Source organism: Heliangelus exortis, chromosome 11, assembly GCF_036169615.1.
Source record: "Heliangelus exortis chromosome 11, bHelExo1.hap1, whole genome shotgun sequence".
Taxonomy (NCBI): domain Eukaryota; kingdom Metazoa; phylum Chordata; class Aves; order Apodiformes; family Trochilidae; genus Heliangelus; species Heliangelus exortis.
This window is the reverse complement of record NC_092432.1, coordinates 7,076,940-7,103,798: the sequence shown is the minus strand read 5'-3', so window position 1 is coordinate 7,103,798 and position 26,859 is coordinate 7,076,940. Positions and strand designations below refer to the sequence as shown.

Below are 26,859 nucleotides of genomic sequence, written 5' to 3'. Positions count from 1 at the left end.
AGGCAGCTTTTGTTGCAAATTCTTTTGCTCTGCACACCTGCCTGCTCTCTTACACGTATGTGAGGATCCTCTCCTCACTTACACAACTGTCTGCATGGGGTGTCCCTGGCAAGCTGCTGGGGGCAGGGGTGGCCTTGACTCTGAGATTGTACCAGTCAGCTCCAGTGGATCCAGCAGAGCCAGAGCTCAGCAATGATGCTGGCAACAATTGTGTGAAAGCATATTTAAGAAAGGGAAAAACACTCTTTCAAGTACTTATGCATTTGGATAAGTTGCCCCCTGAGCCTTCTCTTGGCTGCTCTCATGCTGGGAGGTGGTAATGCTTGAAAATCATTAATATTGACAATGTATTTCCTCAAGCAGCTATTTAGTTTCCTTTCTTCCTTTGGGTTTCTGTGTTAAAACTCAAGTGCTTTAAGAGCTGAAAGTGTACCAGCAGAAATGCTGTTCCAGATCACCCTCAGCTGTGGTGTGGGATACCACTAACTACCCTACAGCAAATATATAATTTTGTTTCCCGAATCAGCACCACCAGCCCTATACAAGAAGCAATTCTGGTTTTGGTTCCAGGACATGGGCCACACAGAGTTTCAAGAGATGCAGTTCTGCCCAAAAGCCCAGTACATCAGCCAAAGGATGCTCAGGGTCTGCAGTTCTCTCAGGATCCCCAATTCCACTTCCTGCCCTTCTCTGTGAGTCCAAAGGACACACACACCCAACTTCCTCTAAGAAATGGTTTGTACTGGTCTGCCATCCCACTGCATTTGGAAAAAAACAAAAACAAAACAAAAAACACTTTTTCTTTTCCATGTTCCCTATGGAAACAGTCACTCTTCAACAACAAACACAGATGAGGCTTCTGACAAAATCTTATTTCCTGTGGCAAAGTCGGTGGAAAAGGAAGAAGGACAGAGGCAGAGGCTACACCTCCTGACTTGCTCTGCTCCTCTTCCCAACAATTTCCTGAAACATCCTTTTCTTACGATTTGAAAATTACACAGTAACGATGTAACCAAGAGGAAGGGAAAAAATCAAAGTACATCAGCAACCAGGAGCTGTCAAGTACTGCCATTCATGCTACTTTGGCTCTAGATGACAACTGGGAGGCTTTACTATTATGGAATTAGCCCAGGAAAGTGCAGAGCAAATGTAGCAAATAAACAGCATCTCTTACCAACAGTGTGTGTAAATATTATGTGTGTAGGGGTAATGAGCCTCTCTCAGCCATGGCAGACAAGCAAGAGCTTCACTGCCCTCTCAGAGCAGCAGATCTAACCCACAGAGCCACTTCAGCAGCCAAGCCCACGTACAAGCCATCCAAAAGCAAATCATGGCTTTGCCTCCTTACACCAGATGGTATTATCACATTTTATTTCCAAACATGTTCACTGCATGTTTGAACATGTGAGTCGTGTACAATTTCAGGTGTACACAATGAGATTATAAATGCTGACAACAGCCAAACAGACAGACAACAATCAACCTGCCATCAATAATAGCCAAGGTCTTCTTCTGGTTATGAAGATACTGGTGGCTGTATGAGAGGCTGTATTGGGGTTTTCATCAGAACCTCAATGCACTTCATTGCATAAGCAGAATAAGATGACAAAATGTACATTTATTTTCACTTGTGATCACAAGTACTTGAACCCCAGCCCTTAAGGTTAAAGAGAAAATGCCTTATAAATCATTATGCCATTGGGGTATCCAGGCAACTTCAAAAATACAAGTGACAAGCCATTCCAGCTCCTACTACTATTGTTTTAGGTACATTGATCTTGAGAGGCTTCTCCTGGTGATGTTAACGGCTGTACCCATAGGGCTTCAGAGGAATGCAAAAGCTGGTATTAGGGGCTTATTAAACATTCTGAGTCAGGGCTTGAGCTGGTGTAAATTAACACAGCTATGGAAACATAGCTGTTTGCATGGAAACAAGCAAAAAACCCAACAAAACTGCTTATGCCAGCTAAGAATCCAACCCCCAGTCTCCATGCAGCAGAAATAATTTATCTTCTCAATTGGGCATTGAAAGCTGGAATTTCCCCTGCCTTTTTCTGAGCAATGCCACTTTCCACCTGAACCACAGACTCTGACATGAGCTCAGACAGCCATGAACAGAAATTTTACCATTAATATCAGCAGAAGTCTCAGCAGGTCTACAGGCAGAGACGTCTTTCTGGATAAACTCAAGGTATCATGAATATTTGTTTGACGATTATCTACATTTATTTAAATCTTTGAAACACTTTCCAATTCTACTCTGCTCATTCAATTTCAACATTGTCTTTTTTCCCACCTCTCTCCCACCCCTATTGCCATTCTTCTTCAGTTCTAGTCTCTAAACACAAAACAGTGACATTTTTTTGCCCCACAAATCCTCTCCCAGGCCTCAATATTAAGCATACTCCTCATTCCTCCTGAGGATAGAAAAGGATCCTTGGACAAACTTTAAGTAGGATTTTCAGTGGATTACAGGGAAGATAAAATTAAACTTACAGTCTCCATTATAGACATGGAAAGCTCAAAACCTTTACAGCATTAAAAAGATATTCTTTGAAACAGAAGACTATCCCAGTTCCCCAAAGGCTCGTACCATAATTAAACTGACTATTCAGTTTCTCACAGTTGATAACGTTGAAGCGATAAGGAACGGCTAATTTCATGTCACGAACTTCAAAATAAAACCACTGGTGATGCTGGTTGCTGTTGACATCTCCATTCATAATTAAATCATACTCAAACCTGGTAAGGAAGACAAAAGAAATGGTGGCCATGAGCACCCTACCAGTCTGCATCATCAGATTTATTAATACCATGCAAAAGTCAAAGAACACCACCAAACTAGTGGTGCACAAACACACCATTAAATACTCACAACTGTGTTCCTCACATCAAAACTTTGAGCTCTGCTTTATCACACCTGATAGTTTCATGACACCTAGGTGCTGGCAGGCATCAAACTCCCCATCATAAAACCTGCTTCCCTGGCCAACCCTTTCCAAACCCAGGAAAACTCCAGAAATTCATGCTGGCTGGGACACAGCTGCTGCAGACACAGCACTTACTCCCGCACTTGGATGGCTTTGCGAAGGTTTCCTGATTCAAACTCAGAGAAGAACTTCAAACAGGCTGGAGCACCTGGGCTGGAGTCACTGCAGGAAATCAAAGCAAGTATACCTATAGTGAGCTGCTTCAAAGACAAGTCTTCCCCAGAACCTTTTGTACACTTATACAGAGAGTTTCATAATTTTTTTTTTTCCTATAAGCAAGAGCCTCAGAAGTAGCAAAAGATGAGCAAATTCATAATCTTCCTATCCAATGCAGCATCCTTCTCTGCTCTTGTTAGTGTTTCTATATCTCATTTTCTTCTCCTTTCCCAATACTCCCTTTTGTCCCAGTTCCTGTTTACTTGCTTAATTCTACTAACTTTCCCCAATTAATTATCCCAATTAATTTAATATTTGCACAGGCTCTATACAATTGGTATACATTTGTTCTTCCCTCATCTATAGAGTTTCCTTCTCCTAAATTTGAGAAACCCTTAAAGTCATCTTGAACAACTTCACAACTTTCTGCTACCTCAAAACATCCTTCACCTTTTCTTCCCTCTAAAGAATGTTTTCCAAGTCACTCATCCTTTCCCTGAATGCAATTTCTTGATATTGAGGACCCTCTCAACTGCCCTGTGCTACATCTTTTCAGCGACCACAATTTCTGGCCACAGCTGAGCACTTAAAACAGTTCACAAGGATGAATGCTTGGTTGAATACCTGTTTTCAGAAGCATTTTTTAAGTGTCACATCTTTCAGGATATGTCTGCAGCCTGTGACAGTCACTGTACAGACACCCAAGTGTGCTCCCAAAGGGAAATGATGCTTCAGGAGGCACACAGACTGCCTCTGGATGCATAGCTACAATTCCCAGAGTCAGACTGCATCCTTCTTTTCCAAAAAGACACTAGTTGGTATAGATTTTTCTTGTTCTGCCTAAAAAATTTTGAAGCTTTCTTGCTCCAGTGACTTCCACAACAAATCCTTTCCCCAGAGCCACATATTTGGTATCTACTCTTCCTGTATACTTTTCCTTTTTGACCTTTACCTCCTAGGTTATTTACTCTGTATCTTCATCAGAGCTGAACAAGTGAACTGAGCTCACTACTTAACCCATCACTGAGCCCCCCTGGTTAAGGTACTTAAATTTAAGATACCCACCTGTGCTTCTCTAAATCAAAAACGGTTCTGCCTATCACATCCCCCGGCTGGATTAAGCGGCGAACATCATCTAGCACTTTGTCTCTAGGAAAAAAAGGAAAAAAAAAAAAAAAAAGCAAATTGTAATGAATTGTAATGACTCTGTGAGACATCTTAGTATAGGGAAATCTTGAAAAAAAAAATAAAAAATGAAGAAGCTTAGGAAATTCTTTCGGAGGACTGGTAACAAAGAAGACTTCCATCGGCTAATTCCAAGTGAACTTCATTTGTATAATTTTTTTTTTTAACACGAGAAATCACCTGCTGCATTCTCATTAGAAGCTCTTGTTAAACAACTGATTGTGTAAAATTTTCATTCTCTACAGTGTTCTGTCAAGTTTGATTTATCCCCAGTTTTTCCCAATGATGATGTCCCAAATATCCAGCCTCGCCACATAAGAAAATATCTGCCATAATTTATAAAGCTACTAGTCTGTCTAGTAGTCAATCTTGACTCTAAATCCAGCTAATTTATACTCATTACTAAACTAAATTTCTTTTATCCCTAAAGATGATCAAATGTGGAACACCAGATATTCTTTCTGACCTTTGTAGCAATCATGTTAAGCCCTGAAGCGGGATATGATTATTCCCATTTTAACTGTATGGTTACACATGTTATTATGGTCATAAAAGCAGATCTTTCAGAGCAACAGTGCAAGGAGATATGATTTAACCTCTAAATAAGATTTCTAGCTTTTATATTTGCTGCAGAAAGAATCATTATCTCTCTATAATGGCAGAAATTAGTGGTCTTCACAAGTGCCATTTGATTACTGTTGATCGACTTTAAAGTAAAACCCAGAATCCAGCTTCTCTGGTTTCTGCTAACAATTCCCTATACCACTAAAAAGAAATTGAAGTCATTGAACACAGCCACACATGGAACAGACAAAAGGGTAGAGAAACGAAGAGATTCCTCTCCCAGCAGAGCTTTGAAATGCACTTTCCCCTCATCTGAGCACCTGAAATAACATGAGAAAAACAGCAGCTTCTAGCAGTGTGCCACAGGGGAGATTGGGTTTTATTTCTTACAGTGTGTTGCAGGCCATATATGCTGTCTTGTAGTGCCTTGGGCAGCAGGGAGGGAAAGCAGCTTGGTTACCTTGCCCCTTCTGATGCTCTCTAGCTCATGAGACACTTCCCAGAGAAGAAAATTCTGGAGGACCTCATGGAGCAGGCAGAGAGTGAGGCATAGTGAGAAGGGTAGAGAGAGATTCCTGAGAACAGCCTGACAGACACACAGCTCTGAGAGGACAGAAGGGCTTAGTCCTTAAAAAGCCAGATGGGACCCATTATTGCACACATCAAATGTGACTGGATTAAGAGCAAGACTGAAAGGAAAAATTTACCCTGAAAGGAAACAGTCTTCTCTTTCTCTAAAGTAAACTTGTTTCTTTTGTTTTCTAAGCACGTCACAGATTCACAGCTCCTTCTGGGTTTTGGTATGCTTGCATTAAGGAAAAACAATCTGCAAAACTGTGTCATAGCTTTGATCAGCTTAGAGTATCCTCACATATATAGGCACATTGCCACATTTATCAGTAACTAGTTTAACTAATGACAATTTGGAATATAAAATAGAGTCTTTATGAGTTCAGTGAAGCCATAAAAGTCTCACTCCAAGGTTGTTCACTACCACCTTCACCTTAAGACAAAGAAAGCCACTCTCAGACCACAATTCATCCGCTGACACACAGAAAGTCCATGTCAGAGGCAGGAAATAAATCTGCTGATCCCTAATCCTAATCCTGTTCATTATCCAGTTAGGCACCTTTTTCTTTTCCACAGGAGGAAAACCTTAATAAAATAATCATCATGCTGCTCTTTGGCCTGGCTCCTTGCAACAAATCACTGGACAGCCCAAAATTCATTCTTTATCTTCCTAAAACATCCAGACATATGGTAGTTAGAACCCACATAAACCAGTTTTGAACCTGAGAGCTCTCAGTGTGGTTATTTTATTAAAGCAAAATCACCTTTGAACTCCATACTTGCGCTCCAACATGGGCTTGCTGTAAGGAGGTGGTTGGTGACCCCAGAAATCAGGGAATGCCACATCTTTGTAGCCTGGTATGGACTTAACACATTTGGCCCTCGCCAAGTAGAAGTGAGGGCTGTGGAATGGGATATTCCTTTGGTGCTTCTCCAGAAGATTTGCCACCATGTCTGAGCTCTCCCGCCTCCCTCCAGGACTGGAATTGATCAACACCTCACAGTCAGGGCCAAAGATTTTTTTGTACCAATCACCCTCCTTCAGGGGAGGATGCATAGTAAGGGTGTGACTCCTGGCTGAATCTCCATCTTCACAGGAGTCTGCATCTTGGGTTCCTTCTACGATGTCTCTCTTTTCATCAGCTGGATCCCATTTGCATTTCTTCATCTTTGCCCAGCTTTGCAGTGGGACTTTGAAAACTTTTTCCCCTGGATCTTGCCCTGTCTCTGCCATACTTTGGCTTCCCCATACGTAGCCTGGATGTTTCACAGAAGTGGCATTTGGAATGAAATGAGAGGGAGTAGAAAGAAGACTCTCAGTCCTGTCTTCCAGAATCTTCTCTTCCTCAGATTCTGATTCAAGATCCTTTAAATTTAAAAAGAAGAATTAAAAAACAAACAAAAACAAAACAAACAAAAAAAAACCAACCAGATTTTGCCTCCTTTCAGAGGAAGCTTTGCAAGGAGAAAGAGAAAATATTTACAAATCTCCTAAAACTGTACCCATACAATAAGACAGCCAGAATAAAATCATTCAGTGGACCACCTCTAAGAATTTCTGTGTACAAAGCTGTTTCAGCAGCAGTCCTCAGAAACTGAAAGGTTCAAACTGAGTCATCTAGGCAACTCATCTCCAACCAAAGTTGACTGTTCCAACAAATTAGGGAAGATAATGCACGAGGCATTTTTTAGACTAAAAATGCTACAGCAAGGGAAAGGAGGCTGACCTGACCTGTCACACAAAACTCCACCCCTGCCTTCATGCAACTGTTTAAATGAATCTCATTTTGGCTACTTATAATCATAATAAATCTCATTGAGTTATGTATGGCCCTTTTCATTTTCTGTGCTTCTATTTGAGTCACAGCTTTCAGTTCTCCTAAATTCAAGACTCAAAATGAGCTCAGTATTTGTCTTCATTTCTTCCCCCAAACTGCAATTGAACAAGGATTTGAACTGTGCATTTCACTCAGCAGTGCAATCTTCTCCATCATCTCCTTAAAATACTAGTTGATGTTATTTATTTTTCACGTTGCTCTGATCCTGACACTGCTGTAGAAATTGCCAGCAAGGATAAAAAATATTATCTGAAAGATTTCACATGTAGCAATCGATTCAGTAGTGCTTAGCTAATCCATATCCAGCCAAATGTGCATCAAACAACATCACTCCCTCTCTATTGCTCTTGATTCACACCATTAACTATAGCAAAAAAGTCTCAATCTTTGTTTCTCTGGTCCTATAGGACACCTAGGTTTCCTTTTGCAAGAGCCTCATCTAGTCTTTTGTCAGTAGTCCTTTTCAAGTATGTATTAAACTCTTGAACATTCACAAATAAAGGAAACTGCACTATGATAGTACCTGAAATTTATGGGAAAGTTCTTGACACATTGCTTCATATTGCCCAAGCTCTTCCTCTGGCCAGTCAAGCACTGGCCTTGACCTCAATTTGTTCACATCTGTCTCCAAGTCATAATCCTACGAAAGCAGAAATTAGAAAAGCATGTATGTAAATGGTGCCACACTAAATGACTGTTAAAGTCACGTTCTGCATAATACCCTTGATTTATAAGGATATCATACTCATTTAATAAGTCTTATAACTGTACTTTCCTATACTCATGAAGCCTCTTAAAATCATTTTATGGAATGGAAAAACAGAGACACCAGAGGTAAGACCACATCATGGAAAAAAGAAGCATTTGATGTGCTAGTATCACAGTACATACGGAGAGATACCATGAAAAGTTGGTTTCAAAACAGTATCAAGAGTGAAGCTCCAATGTTTTTATAAGCACCTCAGCTTAGAAGTTTTCAAAATAGGAGACCAGCAATTGGTTGGTATTACTAGTATGTATAGATATACGTTATCTAGCTGTGAAAATGTTTGTAAATCATAAATATCAGGAAACATTGTGCAAGTAGTATCTCAGGCAGAAGAAGTAAACTCAAAGTTCACTGTGCATTCCATGTTTTCCCTTCAGAAAGATTTGTCATGGCAGATATATGACCAGTACACCAGAAAAGCAGTACTTAGAACTCATATTCAGAGCAAGCTCTTAGGCAAAAAAATCCTGCTCACATCTACTTGGTAAATCCTTATGATTAATGAAATAGCTCAGAGGCATATAGGATCTGTTTCTGAATGAATAACTAATTAAAGAAGGAGATAAATTCACTATGAACCTTCTTCCTAATGGGCATCTTGACAAGCTCTAATATTGAGATAAAAACAGAACAGGGGCAAGTTAGGACACTGAGCTAATATGAGGGGGGGGGGGTGTTTTTCTGTTTTTTATTTTGTTTTGTGTGTTTATTGTTTTTTTCCTAATTTCCTTTTCTTCACTGCATGACATCATTTTAATACTAAAGGAGAAAAAGACAGGGTAAGAAATGAAAACACCCTTCCACAGACGTCTCAATCATATCTAGACTGTATTTGCAACTTCATTTCTTTAATATGCCTTTCCAAACCACTTTATGTGAATAAGACTTATTAGCAGCATTCAGTACTCCACATTTGCATATGTACTTCTATGTTTTTTTACAACAAAGTTTTCACTCTCCTCTTCAGCTGTTAGGAGGTTGGGGTTTGGGTTTTGTTTGGGTTTTTTTCTTTTTTTTTTTGCCTGTTAGGACATGACAGGGAGAAGTCAGAAAAGCCTTGAATAATTCATTTTATTATTTGCCTGTCTGCAGCAGCAGATAAAGAAGGAATCTAAATTCAAATGGCCCAGCTGTGCCTTAAAATAACTTTTTTCTTTGGGTAGGTGCACAGCCCAAATAGGCCATGGTATGTAAATAAAAAGAGGGTTAGCCTTTCCTTGGTTATAACTCATTTTTCCTTTACTAAGCGCCATTTCCAGTCTATGCCCAGAGGAATCAACGATCCATCATTTATTCCTGATTGTGTCCGTGATTTAATAGTCACTGGTCAGTCCCTCTGCAGGAACACAGAAGTCATTTAACCAGCACTATCCTGAGTGACAAGCATGGCAGTTAAAAAGATGAATGCAGGGGACTTTCTTCAGTGACCACCAGCATTTTCTCTTTTTTTTCTTTCAAGTATACTTCTATTACTCATGCAGTGTATTTACATGGAATGACATGTCTATCTGAATTCTCTGCTTAGACAGCTTATCAGGATGTCAAAATGGACAATGAAAGGTTTTATCTTCCATCATGTGGATTATTTAGGAAACTATGGCTCGTATACCTACTTCCTCTTTACTCTCCACATCCTCACTATCCAGGTCTTTTTCAGACTCTTCCTCTCCATCACTTTCATAGTCCCCTGCAGAAGTAGAAAAAAAGTAGAGGCAAAGGCCTTAAATTTAATACCCCTTCCAGGTTTTCCACAGAAACAACATGCAATCTCTTCTGTATTGCCACACACACCTTCAAAACTGCAACACACCACAACACTGACTAAATCAGATGCCATTTTTTTAATCTAGTATAAATGAATTTGGCACTAAATCTCCCACTTTTCAAAGCTCTGTTCCCTTGGACTCAAGCACTGCTTTTCAAAACCATTACAAATGTCACTATAATATGGATCCAACTCATATTACAAAGCAACACAGACATTTTCTGCTTGGCTGCCATGATATTACAGGATGTGCCTAATCTATATTATCTAGATTAGGGTGTTTTACTGTTATCATCATTATAGCATTTGACCATCTTCCATGGGAAACAGAAAGCAGCAGAGAAATTGCTTGTTTGTATCATGGAGTCTCCTATTTCTCCTTTTCTTTGGAGTGATTGTCCTGTCTATGCTTAAATTTTACTTTTCATCAAATGCTCACATCTTTTATTCATGCAGCGTGACTGTTATCTGCTTTTATTTTAGAAAGGAAAAAGGATGATACTTCCTGCAATTCTTTACTAAAAAAGCTGCAGGGCAATGTTCCTCTCTCAGAGAGTCATGCACAGGCACAATTGTCTCTCCCTCTGCTGCTGTGGAGAAGTGGCATCCCCTAGCCTCTGCCATGTCCACTCTGTTTCATTAATTTTTTTGATGATAAAAGGACTTATTTTCCTTACTCCTTTTAATTTTCTCTAATTTATTCTCTAGACAGAGTCTCCAATGCTTTGTGAAGATCTGGGAGTAGTTTCATCTCTACTGAGTAACACTGGAAACCATCAGATTAATTTTAACTCTCAAGCTCAGGACCAGTCTGCCAAGCTTCCCTTTCCCAGATCCCATATTTAATTTTCATTTCATGCTCCTTTTTCTCCAACTTAACTCATCTTTCAGCCATTTACCTTCAGATCCCTCATGTGAAGATTCAGCATTGGAATTTCCAGGAAGAGGGAAGGAATAACAACTTCCTTCTGTTTCCACAGGCAGAGGCTCCTTGGGGTAGCATTTTCTCAGAATCTGAATAGCAGTATTTGTTATAGGATCCAGGTTTTTGCAAGATAGACAGTCCTAGGAACCAAAGGAGAACAATGTTAAGAATTGTCCCTTACAGTTGTCCTATACAATACAAACTAAAAGACAGCATTCCCATTCCCCTCTGTTCCATGTGGATAACCATTAGGCCCAACAGTTAGTCTGAAAGATCACTATATATTGCCCAGTCAGAAAATATTGAATTCCTGCAGTATCCCACATTTTCTACTCCTGTAATCCAGAGCAGAAAATAGAAATGTAAGTAGCAATGAGAGCCCAGATGTACTTTGAAGACAGAATGTTATTTTTATTTTTATTAACGTGCTATGCAAGTGACCTCCTTGGTCGTTTGCTGCAAAGAGAACAACAGCCCCCCTACTCCCACAGAACTGAAAGCAAAGACCCTGTGGGAGATCATTGTAGATTTATGTCTTCAATGTTGCAGAGACAGGGAGTTTGGATAAGGAAATTACAGCTGCTACACAAAGGTGAAGTTGTCAAACACGAAGGAGGGCAGTGGTCAGGAAAATCAAGCTTTCAGATTTCCCCAGGTGCAGCACACCCACCCCACAGCCCCCATCTAAGAGACTGGGCAATCAATGGTGCACCCTTGCCCAAGTTCATAAGTTGTACTGTGCCTATCAGAATCTCACCTTATAGGCTTGGGACTAAGGCTTAGTTCATCAGAGCAGGAATGCAAGCCAAATAGGCAGCACGAACATAGGCAATAGAGGAATATTACAATACATTTTAATACCATTTAATATGTTTGCTTCCCTTCAGCACAGATAAAACAGAATAGCCCAGAGGGCAGAATAGATACTTTGTGCCATTGTCTGACAGCCTAGTTAGGATTTGGGCTGGACAAAAAAAAAAATTCAGCAGAACCAGAAAGATAACCAAAGCCCTTTATTATAATCAGGAACAGGAAAATGGCTGTATTAGGGTGGGTTTTGGTCATATAGGATTTTATTCTGTTTTCTCATGTATGATTGAATGGCATTATAAGATTCAGTGGGATTAACCAGGATTCCTGTAGGGAGCCTAGAAAAATCCTCTAAAGCTGACATGCTTTCTAGACTCACTACAAGACTCTTAAAATGTACCTCTAGATCTCTGGCTGTTAGGAACAAGGGGGACAGGAAACACAATTTCTAAAGCCTCTCCAAGGAAAGTTTTATTGTGGCTTGAGCTAACACCAAGGAGAACCAGTTTCTATTTCCAGTTATTCGATTTATTCACGCTTTCACATAGTGTTTGGGTGCTTTTGTTTGGTTGTTATTAAGTTAAAGATAAGGAAAGTTTGTCTACACATGGGAACAAAATGAGTCTTGAAAAGACTTATAGTTTACTAAAACAATTCTGCTTTTACTAGAACAGAGAACACAGGACTATATAAATGCCTGCTTTAGCCCAGCAATCCAAGACCAAGATATGTTCATCCAGACAGTAAATTTCCACACATGGATTAACTCAATGTTGCTGTTTGAAAGTCATATTTTTCATCATAGCAAATTAGTTTACAAACAAGCCTTCAGATAGCTTGCAGGGAATTTGGGGGATTGTTTTCATTACTGTTCATAAAGTGCTCTCAGATTCTAGGATAACACAGTTTACAGATGACTGAGAAAGATTCCATCACTGTACTGGAAAAGCCTTTTTTGTTGGCAGCCAAGAAACAGACAGGAGACTGCTTTGTGTGAGTGGGAATTACCCCATTTATTGTGTGATGCAATGTTGTGTAGTAGCTCAGAAAAAAACATGTAAAGCTAACCTGGTTTTAGGGAATCTGCTTTTTAGTCTCCACAATCTTTTCTCTACTGAATCTGGAAGAGTCCTGATATTATAATAAATATGTGATGTATCAAAAAAAAGATTTCAATGTGACAATAAGGCAAATGTTAATGATTCTAATGGGTACAACGATGGGGAAATACAGAGTGGAGTACAGGATGATATTATCTTGGAGGAAACCTTACTACAGGAAGGCTGAAGAGATACCAGATGAGGAGACAGTAAGGAGACAGTCTTTAAACTACTGGCTCTTCCAGTGAAAACATAGGCTTAAGAGCTATTGAAAGTTCAGGTATTTCAGCTGTCTGTCAGACAATACAATAAGCAGCTGGAGAGGTTTCAATTGAAATTTGAATACAGGAATACAACTGGAGGTTGGTAAAACAAACCCATCTTAGCAAAACTGTTTCAGTTTCCATAGATTAAGGGAAATGTTAAAATGTTTCAGCAGAACTTCCCTGGCCACCTCTCAGCACCTTTAAAATCTTGTTAGCTGTTCAGAGTTTGGTTAAGGTTAATCACCACAGCCAGAAAATTCCTGAAGGCACAAACCCAGCATCTGCACACACAAAAAGCCATTGCTTTTCCAAGCAAGAATTGTTTGTGGTGCTCTTTCTCTCTCCTCTTCCTACAGCTTGCAATTCATCTCAGGAGAATGTTTTCCCCATTTTCTGTCTACCGTGAAAGTTATGAAGATTTTAGTAACAGCAGCAGCAGCCTCGAGCTCAGGTCAGAGTAGGGAAGAGCATAAGTGAGATCTCCCAGTGCTGCCCAGCTCTTGCCAACACCTCATGTCTTGGAGAGACACTGTAAGACTGACAATATTCCCAAGAAGTAGTGAGGGGAATGCTGAGCTTTCTATCTGTTAACCTTGGTAATTTCTCTTCCAAGATCTTCCCAGCAGCACACAGCAGGAAAAAAAAACAAAAAACACAAACAAAAAAACCCCAAAACAAACAAATCCACAAAAAATCCTCAAACTGGAGGCTCCTGGAGCTGTCATTTCTGCTCCACTTCTAGCCTTTGGAAGGATTAGCATTATCAGTGTTCACTGAAGTCTTGGTGTGTCATTCCCTGTCTATTCACCCAAGGTGACCCCATGTTTGCACTTTCCATGGGGTTGCTCCCAGGCTGAGCTATCAGGAGATGTTAGCTCAGAAAGCAGCATGGGCTGTAGAGGGTTCTTGAGAGAGAATGAGCTGACATCTCCCCTCAAGCAGCTGTTGCCATCCAGCCTATTTAAGTTTCTGCAAACCAGGGACATCTCATTAGCAGAGATCATACAGTCTCTTGAAGGTTCTGCTGATCCTGACCACCTCATGCCACCTGAAAAAGTGGTCAGTTCCTTGTGAAGAAAATGAAGTAACAATCCCTCTACCAATCCACCATTTACTATGATTAAGAAATATCTCTCAGTCACAGGAGAGCTGTTCATTACAACAATGGGAAAGGTGAAAAAAAGCAAATACACTGGATCACAATGCAATGAATTTTTCTGTAGCAGAAGAGGACAGGTTTTTCTGGCTGTGTTAGTGCTCAAATGAGATAATGCACCACGCAGTGAGAATGACAGTGCAAACATTCCTTGTTGAATCACACAGGTCAAGAGCTGAACGATTCTTCATAAATGACTTCTCCAAAGAAGGCTAAGGAAGTGTATTGGTGAGAGAAGAAACAGTTATTCTTCTGTGCCTGCCCATCCTTACGAGGATCATATCCTCAGGATCTGTCTTGGTGGACACATATTAATGTTTCACAAGACCAAAGCCGACCCTCCTGAAAAGCAGCCAATGAGTATTTCTCATTAGGAAAGGCCAAACCATAGTTTTTTTGTCAAAAAGACTGATTGGGTGGAACCATTCATCTGACTGCCTAAAAGAAAATATCTCATGGAACAACTAAGCAATGCTTCTGTGAAAAGATTGCAGTACAATTCCCATGAGGTTTAGTAGGAATCAAACTTATTTTTAAGGGGAAACATTTCATGCTTCAACCCAGCATGAATTACCAATCCATTTCACTTACTTACAAAAGTACTATTTACCTGTACAGTTGTGAAGAGAATTTCCATGCCCTGGGAACCAAGGAAAGTCTCCCTGCCCTGCTGGATGTTGGTGATATGCTTTAGGCAGAGCAGGAGACCCCTACGAATATAAATGTAGTTGTTGGAGACATCGTTTTGATGCCAGTCTTGATAGAGTCTCAGCAATCCACCCAGGTAGCCTCTGTTTACTGCCCGTCGGCTGTTAGACTCTAAAAACAAAGAGAAAAGGCTGAATTCAACTCTTTCCACTACTCACACTTTGATAACCACGTGGCTACTCAGTGCTCAAACTCAGACTTTAACACCTGGTCATTCGTGCTTAATGGTCTCAGTACAAAAAAAAAAAAAAAAAAAAAAAATTAAATTTAGAATGTCCTCATTTTCTAAGCATGAGGTAGGGTCTTGGGGAAAAAAAATAAATCTAAGTGCAAAAGGTAGCTCCAGAATCCTCCAGATGAACCAAAGCTTGGATGAGGAAAGGGCAGAGCCCATATTTCCTTCCAAGTACTACTAAACTTCATTCTATTTGGAGCACCATAAAAATTCTTGAAGCTAAAGAAGCTCCTGAAGAGTGAGAAAAGCTGAAGAGCAGTAAGATGAGTTGACAGCAGGTCATCTTCACTTCATGTTGTACTTCAGTCCTGAGAGAATACCTTGCTGAGATCAGCAAATCCTGAAACCTCATGGTTATACAATCCTGTCACAGCTACCAAAGTTATGTTGAACTTCTAACCTGCACACACCTCTATAACAAAGCCATGAATTCAATGATCCTGGAAATTCATAGTATTAAAAAATTAACAAAACAACACTATGTTCAAGATCTGGTTAGGATTTCTTTCTGTTGCTTTTTGGTTCTGAGATTTTAAGGTTCACATTCAGGGCATATTTTAAGGCTTTACTGCATTGTGAAGAAAATAAAAAAAGAAAGTATTTTTATAAAATAAGCTATGTAAAAATACAAAAAAAAGCTGTAATGTTTCCATGCTCATGTAGCTCCAGACTACAGACTAAAAGGAGAAGATTATAAAACTTGAGATAAAGTATATAGATAGATACTGTTGAGTATTCTAAAAGCACATCCCTTCACCCACTGTGTTCCTTGCCCTGCCCCACAGGACAAACATGAAGCCATACCAGACTCTAGGCTCCCTCCCTTCAAACCAACCCTTCCTAAGCATATTTTCCTGACTGATCCTGACATTCCTTGATGGGACACACATTAGTAGCTGTCAGTAGCTCCGTAATCAACCAAGAGGCCAGGTTGAATATGGAAGACCGGAACTCAGCTCCCTGAATACCAATCAGCATTTGTAAATCAGGACAGATGGCTCTTGGTATGGGTTCTCCAGAGCTGGTAGGCTCCAATTCATTTCCAGTTCATTACATGAAGTGCCAGAGCCTCTCACACCTGAAATGTTAAAGTCACCAGCAGGGATTTACAGCACAGGAGAGGCAGCTCCAGGTTAAGAGTGGGAAAAGAGAAGATGCTACATGAGGAAAATGAGTAGCAAGGGAAGTTATGGACAGAGTAACCAGGAAGCAGCTACCAGGCAGCAAACCTCAGTGCCTGTGATGAAGGAGATGAAGGTATTGGAAAGGGGCTGGAAGTTGCCCAAGACCACTCTGCAGTACATTATCAAACTCTTACCTAGGAGGATAGCTCTTCTACCCTGTCTTATCCTGCAATTTTCTCTACCTTTGGTACCACAGAGCAGCCAACAAGCAGCCCCCTCAGACCAGTTTGCCAACTCACTTTAATCCATCTCTGCACCCTCACACTCACCTGTTGACAGCCTCCTGCTGGCCCCACAGCTGTTCCTGCACATCTCTGCCCATCTCCTACACCTTGGCCCACCATCCTCTCCAGCACTTTATTGCCTTGCTGTTAACCACCTCACACTACCTCTGCCAGTACATCTTGTATTTCGAGGCTCAGGGGCTGTCAGCATCTAGAAGGTCACCCTTCTCCTTTGACCACACTCTATGTTTCTTTCCTCTATTTGACTTCCTGCAAGAAAACTTTAACTGCTTGGGAATCCCAATGATTTTATTCATGATTTCCTGTTAATCCTCAACCAGCTGTCATGTTTACTAACCTGAACGATGACTAACTCCTTAAATCAGTCAGTCTTCTTGAAGATTTACTCAGGAAGCTCTGCAAAAGTCAATAACTATATAAAACATGACAAGAAGAGAGTCAGGGACTGTAAGGTAAGGACAAGCTGGATCAGACTCAGAGCTTCCCTGAACTGTTGAGAAGCAGATGAAATTGGACTAGATCAAGGATGTATAGCCCCTAGCATTCAGTGCTTGAAGTCTAAACTTTCTGTGTCAATGTCAATAGGACAAGGGAAATACTGGAAAGCACCGTGGGTAGAGCTGCTTAGGGAATTTATTTTAAATCCAGCTCTAGATTTTGACTTTTTTTAAGAAAGAAAAAAAAAAAAAAAAAAAAAAAAAAAAAAGAAGAAAAGAATTCTCAAAAATGTGATTGCAATGTTTTCCTCATGTCTTTCAAGATAGATTTCCATGTTTGGATCCCAGGTCCATAGGAATCAGAACACACAACTGTTCTATAGAATCATAGAATTGGCTGGGTTGGAAGGGACCTCAGAGATCATCAAGTCCAACCCTTGATCCACTACCGCTGCAGTTACTAGACCATGGCACTAAGTGCCACATCCAGTCTCTTTTTAAATATCTCCAGGGACGGAGAATCCACCACTTCCCAGGGCAGCCCATTCCAATACTTGATCACCCTCTCAGTAAAGAAATTCTTTCTAATGTCCAACCTAAACCTCGCCCGGCACAACTTGAGACCGTGCCCTCTTGTCTTGCTGAGGGTTGCCTGGGAAAAGAGACCAACCCCCACCTGGCTACACCCTCCTTTCAGGTAGTTGTAGAGAGTGATGAGGTCTCCTCTGAGCCTCCTCTTCTCCAGGCTGAACAGCCCCAGCTCCCTCAGCCTCTCCTCATAGGATCTGTGCTCGAGTCCCTTCACCAGCCTAGTTGCCCTCCTTTGGACCTGCTCCAGGACCTCAATATCCTTCCTAAACTGAGGGGCCCAGAACTGGACACAGTACTCGAGGTGTGGCCTCAGCAGTGCTGAGTACAGGGGCAACTAAGGCAACTATGCCTTAGTTTTATCACTGGATGAAAACTATGGAGGAAGCCGAGCAAAATAACTTCCCTATTTGTTTCCCCTCGTGTTTTCTGTAATACTTATCAACTTAAAGATCAAACCAGTTGCTTTGAAAAGTGGAGCTGAGATAGTCTGTTCTGTGGGAAGGATAGAAGAGAGAGAACTACAGCTTCCTCAGCACTTTGATCAAAAGCAATGAGAATTACTTGCTGAAGGGGCAAAAAAAGCCCCCTTCATTTTGTTTCTCCTGTCTGATTTTATTGATTCTCCTCTTCTCTCCTTTGTTGTCAGTATTTTTCTTTTCTTCTTCCATTTTTTTTTCAGCTGCATAGTCTATAAAGTATCAAATAAATAGAGAAGGAAATATGCCAAGATATCCAGAAGGCAGAACAGGAAAAGGAGGCTTCCCCCACCTGTCTGTGTCTGTTGGTCTCTCCATCTAGGGATGCACCTGCATGGGTGTCTATCTATATTTTAGCACAAATACAGATGGTGGAAATGAATCATAGAGGTATAAGCAGCACTGCACAGATTTTTAGGCAGCAAGAACCCATTCCTCCTGGAGTGAGTATGCATGATCTGTGTGGAAATGCCCTATGCCTTTTGAATCTTTTGCTGCTGATCTTTCATGAGTCCCTTTCTTTCTCCCTGGCTATGTCCAGTGTTCAGTGGAAATGGAGGTTCCCCTTCCATGCAGCTTTCAGAAGTGCTTCCTTTTAAATTCATGCTTCCTCTGCCTCTCTAATCTTATTCTGTCATCTCTGACAAAATCTTCAACACTTTCCCCAAGCCTGCCACTGGCACACTATTTTCTTTGCAAGAGTTGCAATTCTTCCTGCTGAGGCTGAGATGGGTGACAGGGAAATGATCGATGTCTTCTTAATCTCCCACACTTCTAGAACTGATTCTCCATTTCTGGCTTCCAGGGCAGTGCCACCAACCACTGAAAGCTGGAGCACTGCAGCAGGGAATATCTGGCCTGATTAACCTCTGCGCTTTGCCAGAAGCATTTAACATGGACACACAGACAATGTGTGGAAGCATCAAATGGCTAAAGATTCATTAAATTAGCAAGGGAATCACACTACAAAGAAATCACCAGTTTTGAAAAACTTTTCATTTTGTGTTAGGGGACAAGAACAGAGTCTACATCCAGGGTTTCAGTCTAGCAGGTAAGTCTCAGGACTGCCAGTGTTTCTGTGGACATTTCTAAAGCCCTCCTTGCATTCAGTCCTCTTTGAAGTGTTTGCCAGGAACACAGAGACCACTGGAAAACACGCAGCATATTCAATCACAAAACTGAATTACAATCAACCTGAAATATGATGAGCAATGCACTGCTTACCAGGCAGAACAAAGGGATATTTATCTTTCTGTCTATCTGTCTAAATCTCTTTGTTGATGCCACTCAGCTGATTCATTATGCCAAGAACATACATCACTACACTTTGGAGATAAGAATGCTCTGCTAATTTAACCCTCTGCCCCTAGAGGACCGAAAAGATTATAACCAACTTCCTCACTCTGCTCTAGTAGTTGTGTCTTGGAAATAAAAGATGCAAAATATCTCCTAAAGCAAAGAGAAAACAGCTATTGTATTCAGTCATTGAGATGCCATTTTTGCAAGAGATAAGCACAAGGAATCTCTATAGAAACCAAATGAAGCCTTAAACCAATCATGAGACGTGGTACCTTGCAAAATATTAGGGAAACTGTAAACACTGTGCTGTTGGCTACAGGAACCAACATGGTTTAACCATGTTTATGGTTAAACCATATTTTGATGCAAGATAAAAGACCTACATCAGTAGATCCTTATGAATTCAGACTTTAAGGTTGCAAGCCTTTCAGAAACCATAATCGGCTTATGTACTAGAACATCACTTTCCACTTTGCCCTCCTTAATGTCAGCATAAAAGGAAAAGAACGACACTCATTATTTTATGCCATCAGCCACAAGACATAATCCTTATGCTTTGATAAAAAAAAACAAAACAGTGAGTGAAAGGTTAAATAAAGGTTAGTTGATGGAAGAGAAGGAGGAAAGAGTGGGAAATGAGAGATGAAGAGCTGGGGAGGGGAAAGGGGTTAATAACAAGGGGCAAGAAGGTAATAACAAATGGAGGAAAGAAAAGATACAGGAAAGGGAAGCAATAACTGCTGTTAGCAAACAAAATTGTCTTGATGAAATAAACATGATCAGGAGTTCACCACAACCTGGGTTTTAAATTTGTCCATTACAAATTTACTAGGCAAAAGCATGGCAAAAAGGGCCCTGCCCATTTCCCAAGTCTTTTCCTTCAATTTCCACTGAGCAGATGCCTCCAAAATCAGCTCCAGCTAATTTCCTTAAAGGCATGCAGGCTGCTAATTCTGGGAAGTACAGATAGTCAGGAATAACAAATACAACCAAAATTAGATTAAACTAACCTGCTGATAAACAAATTACTCACCAAAAATAAATATTGGATTAAGTGCCCGTGGGAGTGGAGATCTTTATAATAACATCGCCATCATGTGGCTTCAGGTGCAACAGAGTCTGCTTTGGATCATTACACCTCCTTTAGCCTGCAAATACCTATATATACTCATATATCAGTTATCCAGAGTTCTTCCATTCCCTCAGAGGTGAGAACATTTTGTACATTATATCTGGGGGGGTTGAGGGGTGAGTTCACTAAAAGCAATAGAGCCCATATCTAAGAATGATACAAGGGGCAACCCTCACTTTTTACTACTCAGATGGGCTCCAGTTAGGTCCCCACCACACCTGAGCCTCTTGCAGGCAAAGAATATCTTAGTGATGAGCTCCCCAGGCCCTAAGACAGAACTGGAGCAAGGTGCAAAGAGAGATGTACAAAGGAGAATAAAACCAAAAGAGTCTGGAAAGAGTAGCAAGTATACCTTGGGAAAGAGACAAAGGGACTCTGGGAAGGATCTCATGCTTCATCCCATCTCAATTTATTTATAGCCACTGGTATCTACCCTCCAACCCTGTCCCTACCCTGGCCAGTAGTAAGCATCTAGAAAATGATGATGGATAAGCATGGACAGGTGTAACACTGGAAATCTTGGCTGTAACTTCCAAGAGAAAACTAAAAGCCTCCCAATGCTCTCATGGCCCTTTGGCACCATTGCAGATATTTACCAAGTGACATGTTCAGCCTGTGTTATGGTGGAGTTCAGTCAGAGGGAGTTAACTGCATGGTGGTGAGACAACAGATATAAAAAATGACCAGCAAGGCAATGGAAAAAGGACTTTCTACAAGCTGCTTGCTGTGTGAATGGCAGGTGTGGAGCAGCAGCTGGGAGAGTAGCATGCAAAGATCTGTAAAGCACTCTGGGATGCTCAAAAGAGATAAGAAGCCAGAAGTGAAAAACAGGCTGATGTTCAGGAAACAAACATCAGTACCTAATATTCTGTTCCTCGATTATTCACCATTTCTATGATTATAATTGATTTTCACTATGTACAGAGGAACAGGACAACCCAGGTCACTCTCATCTGCACTGGGTTTACAAGCTTTTCTTCTCTGTTGGGGATGAATCGCAAGTTTCCTGTGTCCCATCACTTATTTCTTTGGACAGGCTTGTACGTTCCCTTCTGAACCACAGCAGCAATGATTTCCCCAGGTACAGATGGAGCAGTAATTTTTTCTTACACTGATGCCTTCCTTCCTGGCAGATCTTGCCTCTTACAGCTATGCACCTGTCAAATGGGTACTTAGCATCAGCAAAGAACAGAGGACAAAAAGTTTCCAGCCCATCCCTGTGTCTGCAAGTGGGCAAAGCCTCAATGCCTAAGGAAGACCGAGGAGCTTCAGATGGATGTTTTCAGACCCATCAGGGAGACACACTGCCATCTGCCTGCTCCCTGGAAAACTACTTCGCAGCTCGCTGCCAAAAGTGAGACATTTATCCTTCAGCACAGCTCGGCGTGTAACCATAACCCCCGTGATCACTCGGGACTGAGGAGCTTAAGGATCCGACTGCCCTACAAGGAGATTCTCAAGAACACGTAAGTTCTTGTGCTTTAAGTTTTATACCTTTCAACCCCAGCAAAACTGAATCTCACCACCATCATTTCTCAGCGAGTTGGTTACTTCAAGACTCCAGCAAAATTCACAATAATCAGTCCAGCAATTCAGTAGGAATGTAGCACATTCCAGAATTCCTGCCTCCCATCTAAAACATTATAGAGCTTCTGAATAGTCTGTCATGTAGTTTTACCCTGTGTTTTTATAAGCAATTTTCAAGTACTACACCATTCGCTGGATCTGATTTTTAACTTTCTAAGAATCCCTGAACCATTCAGAAGGACAAAGGTCAGGGGTATAAATAAACTGTGACAAACAAATCTGTCCTGAGAAAGATCATGAGAAAGAATTCCACTCTTTTCCAGCCACAGTGAATTTATCTCTGGAAGAACTAGAGATGTTTTTCACATCTTCTAACCCAAACCTCCCAAAAGACACAGCCTGCTCATTTGTATGCAGCTACCAGAGCAGTCTGCTCCAGGAGCCTGGAGCTTCTCATGTCCTGAGCCACAGGACAAGGAGAAAACTAAGACATTCTTGAGCACTCTGCATAAGACTGCAGAAACATCAGAAAACACTGTTCAAGCTGATTTGTGGGCTGTGGTGCTTTATTTGGTTGCACAGTATTGGCACCACTTCCCAAGGCTCAGTTCCATTGCCTAAAAAAAACATCAAAATACTTTGTGTGTTTTCCTAAAAATGACTTTTCCAAGGAAGTAGTACCTGGGGTTGCTGCAACAATGTTCCTCATTTGTGAATGATAAAGGAAAAGAGGACACATAAAAGCAAAATGGGAAGGGTGCCTGCAAATGAAAATATCTCCCCCAAACAATGCCTTTATTTGCAGTGGTAAACACTATAAATGAATGAGAACCCTAATCTGTACATCACAGCAACCAGAGTGACATTGTATAGGCTGCTTTGCTCAATGGACTACATTCTTATCTGAGTTCACTGTTTATATCTTCTGTGAAAACACCTGAAACAGTCAACCATAATAATCAGCGTTCTTTCAGTACTGGAAACTCTATACCCTTCCTAAAGCACAAAAAGTGTAAAAGGAAGAACCAGCCAAGATGCCTTCACAATGTATGCTGGCTGAGAAGATCCACACACAAAATTTCTAAGAATAAATGGCTTGAAAAAAAAAAAAACAGCTCTAAAACAAAACCCAAAACAATATACGTCATTCCAGGAAAAAAAGGACTGGGAGAACTTGGAATCTAATCCCTTTAGATTCCTTAGTTCATCCTCAGCTCCCCACCCCAACTTTTACATGTATTTACAACTCCTCAGGAGTCTATATTTTACATCTTCCCTTGATAATTAGTCCTCCACTTCTATATAGTGTTATCAGAAACATAACAAGCCTTCAAATAGAAGAACTTATCCTATAAATATCTTGGGACAACAGAATTTCAATTCCTATTCCTAACACTTACCATAAAGCAAGAGTGCAGGAAAAAAATCTCAAGATGCCAAATGAGCTTTGAGATCTTGCCCCCCTTTTCCAGCCTTCTCTGTAAATTTCTTTCTACTCAGAAGGCTAATTTTGCTTTTGCATTGCAGGAGACTGTGGCATAGCCTCACAACCCCCTCATTAAGATTTAGTGCCTAAACCAGAAGGTCTTTTCTTGTTGCAATAATGTGACCTTTAAATCTAGGCAGCAAGGTTAATACTGAAGAATTATTTCAGAATTCATCACTTGAACTGATACAACTCAGACACAATCCCATTGCAGCATGCTTATTTAAGCACTGCTTCCAGGGTTACAATTTTTCACAAACGCATTTATTCCTAATACTATGAAAAGGAGGAGGAGGAGGGGAAGAAAGAAGGAGAAGAGAGAGGACAATAGGCCATTGTGATTTATTGTAGGGCAGATTGTCTGCAATAGTAGAGTGCTCTTTCTTAATCAAAACTTTATTAAAGTCTGGTAATAAAAAGCTAAGTGGTTTTGGATGGAATAAAGGCAAAACCAGGTAGCTTGTTCTTTTCAGGAATTGTCACAGAAGCAGCGTGTGACTGCAAATCCCTGTTAAAGTCTTCCCCACCCCCAGCCAGCTGGTGCAAATGTTAAGCAGAGCTCACCCTAGCAGGGCTGCACCCAGATCATCACGAAGTCTCAGCCCTCTCTGTATGTCATCAGACCTGACAAGCTTGCAAAGGGGAATAAGGTCATCTCTTAAGTTTTCCAAGCCTTGGCCACATAAGCAGGCAGTAGTATGACAGCCCTACAGGACAGAAAGGTCCTGGCCCCATTCTCCAGTGATGCTGGAATGGAGCAAGAAGTGTTGGTCACTGGCTAGAGAGGTTCCCCCCCACCCCTTCCACTGCATCAAGCCTCAGGACAAGCACTTTTCTCTAAATACTCAAAATAAGGGTCTAGTCTATCTTTCTCAGGATCTTGTTCCCTGGGACCTAGAGCACCATGTCCTATAGAGAGCTGTGGGGCTCCAAGAATCCTAGCTAGACATGTAGGAAACTACTGCCTCCCTTTTCTAAGCAGTGCTCTTTGGGACTGAGGGAAAAGGGGACACCAAGGGAGAGTGAAGTTCAACAGGATCATTCTGCTCAACAGCACAGCACACAAAGCAAAGTCAGAAAGAATATGAAGAAAAAAAAAGCTTACTTGATTTCAGCAAAGCTGCCAGAGCCTCGATGGCTGCCCTGGGGAAAGAAGAGAGATAGAGAAATAATGTCAATTTCTTTGATAATTTTTGTAACCTTCATCTTCAGTCTTCTTGGCCAGGCTTCCCAGCTGGTCTAAATTGACAGTTTATGATGGATTTTGTCAGAACTGCAATGTTTTACACCAACAGAGGATCCATTCTCTGCAGGTGACTCAGTTACTCTAAAAGACCATTAGCCCTCTAGCTTTAGGGTTACACTGATTTGTAGTGACCATTAAATCTAAAGCAACACCTGCATATCTGAAGTAATGAAATAAGTTGCCCCAGGACTATTTCTTTGCATCAGGGACTCAGCACATGCCTATTCCAGACACCAGTTCCTCTATCTACACCAGTAGATAACTCCCGCATCAAGCTGGGACAACCACATCAGTATTTCAAGCCAAATTCCACTCCTTTCCCCATTTCCCAAAACAATCTTCACTTTCATCCTCACTCCCTCCAGCTTTACCAGAAAATTTAATTTCATTTAACTATGACAATGTCTTGGCCTTTCAGTGGCATGTAAAGTCCTGACTCAGGTAAGGACTTTAAAAAAAGATGCTGAAGCTGTGCAGAAAGACCACTTCCCTTACAGAGCTTAGAGAGTAGGAAGGCAGAGAGACACTCAGAGATTTCTTTTGACCTTCTGTGTTACTTCAGTATGTAGGGAAGGAACTCAAGCTGCATGAGTCAGCACTGATTTCACTGGGAGCTGATCACTAATATTTGTAGCTTGAAAAACTGAACTGAGTCGTCCTTGCTCCCCACCATCTGAAGGCAAGTTTCTTCCTCATGTGGTACAATCCCCGTGCCACCTCAAGATTTTTCTTTTCCAGTCACATTCTGCTGGAGTAAGAAGATTCATGTTCTAACCTGGTTTACTGCTGTGAAGCTTCAAGTGCCCACAGACGATTAAATAAATACAATTAAAAATCACTCCATGCCTGAGGATTCTTTAAAATGTAATCTCTTTGCAAACCAATCCCCAAATAAAATCATTTTAACTTCTATACTGAGCCAATTATCAACCTGCAGCAAGAAATATTGTTTTGTTCATTAAGCTTCTGTTCATTGTGTGTCCTAACAGTACCTGAGACTAAAGCCCTGGTTCTTGCTAATGTTGCGTTGTCATCCCATAATGAATCTGTCAGTTCAACAACTGCGTTACAAACAAACTGAAAAGTAACACACACAAATTCAGACAGAACAGGAAATTAACTGCAAATCTCACCACTGGAAGCACCATCATGCTCTCATTGCTTCTTTAACTCCATCTGAACAGCAATCATTCAGCTGGTGGGAGGAGTAGTGTCATCCACCAGATATTTGGTTTTCTCAGAAAAAGGTTATGCTACAGCCACTGATCCCTGAGCTTAAAACAAAGAACATCTCTAAGCAAGTTAAGGGTTTATCCAGATCATCTCCCAAAACTCACACTCCAGTATGTATCTTGTAAGGGAGACTACATTACAGCCCCACATTTACAGCCCCAATCTGAATCAGATCCCAGAACAGCAGACCCATGAAGGAAGGACCAGAGTGTTTTTGGCTCAGAGCTGAAGAGACCTAAGGATTTCCTGTAGACATCTTATTTATTTTGGGGGTGCTTCTGAGCATTGCAAAGAGCTTTGGCAGAGCTATGCCACTGTCATTCTCTCAGCACAGACAGAAAATATCCCATCAGCAAATCCATATTCTCCAATTCTTTTGGGGGGTCTGTAAACTACATTGCATATAGACAAACTTCTTCATCCTCAGAGAACCTCAGACCTCCCCAACCTTTTTCTCTGATAGTTTAATCTCCCATACCTCTCTCAATCACACTTGCCCCAGAAGACCTAAAGTCTTCTGGCCATACCACAGATGACCCTTTGACAGCCTTAACCACCCTTGGTCATCACTCCAGATTTGGAGGGAGCTGGTCTGGTCTGATCTGAGGGATAAGAGCTATTTGTGTATTTGATGTGACCTGGTAGAAAACATTTGCAACTGCTTCGCTTGTAAAGCCGAGAAACCCAAGACTCAAAAAATGTAAGTAAATCCATTTAGATGGTACTGTGGAATGGAAAAATCAGACATGCTCTGAAAAAAAATACACATACATTAAAGCAGGTAACACCCAGATCCCAGCACCATCACTCAGCAGAATCAGAAATTTTCATGATCACCTACTTCTGAAAAAATGGACCAACAGCTGTAGCCAGCTGGACTTCCCACATCCCAGGATAACAGCCTAGACACTTCCTCATTCCAGTCCATGCCTGTATATAGCACTGCAATAACATAAAGTGGAACCA

General features: G+C 41.0%; 1 protein-coding gene across 2 annotated transcripts in view; it reads right to left on the bottom strand.

Annotated features, from left to right (window-relative positions):
* Positions 1–26,859, bottom strand: part of AGBL1 (AGBL carboxypeptidase 1) — a 272,982-nt gene that overhangs the window by 204,739 nt on the left and 41,384 nt on the right. For both annotated transcript variants that reach the window (XM_071754302.1, XM_071754304.1), the window contains exons 6-14: positions 24,520–24,557; positions 14,705–14,913; positions 10,737–10,902; positions 9,686–9,759; positions 7,827–7,943; positions 6,230–6,831; positions 4,212–4,295; positions 3,066–3,152; positions 2,594–2,742 (exon numbers count right to left, since the gene is read on the bottom strand). In XM_071754302.1, the coding sequence (XP_071610403.1) occupies positions 2,594–2,742; positions 3,066–3,152; positions 4,212–4,295; positions 6,230–6,831; positions 7,827–7,943; positions 9,686–9,759; positions 10,737–10,902; positions 14,705–14,913; positions 24,520–24,557 (1,526 nt within the window). The remainder of the gene's footprint in view (positions 1–2,593; positions 2,743–3,065; positions 3,153–4,211; positions 4,296–6,229; positions 6,832–7,826; positions 7,944–9,685; positions 9,760–10,736; positions 10,903–14,704; positions 14,914–24,519; positions 24,558–26,859) is intronic.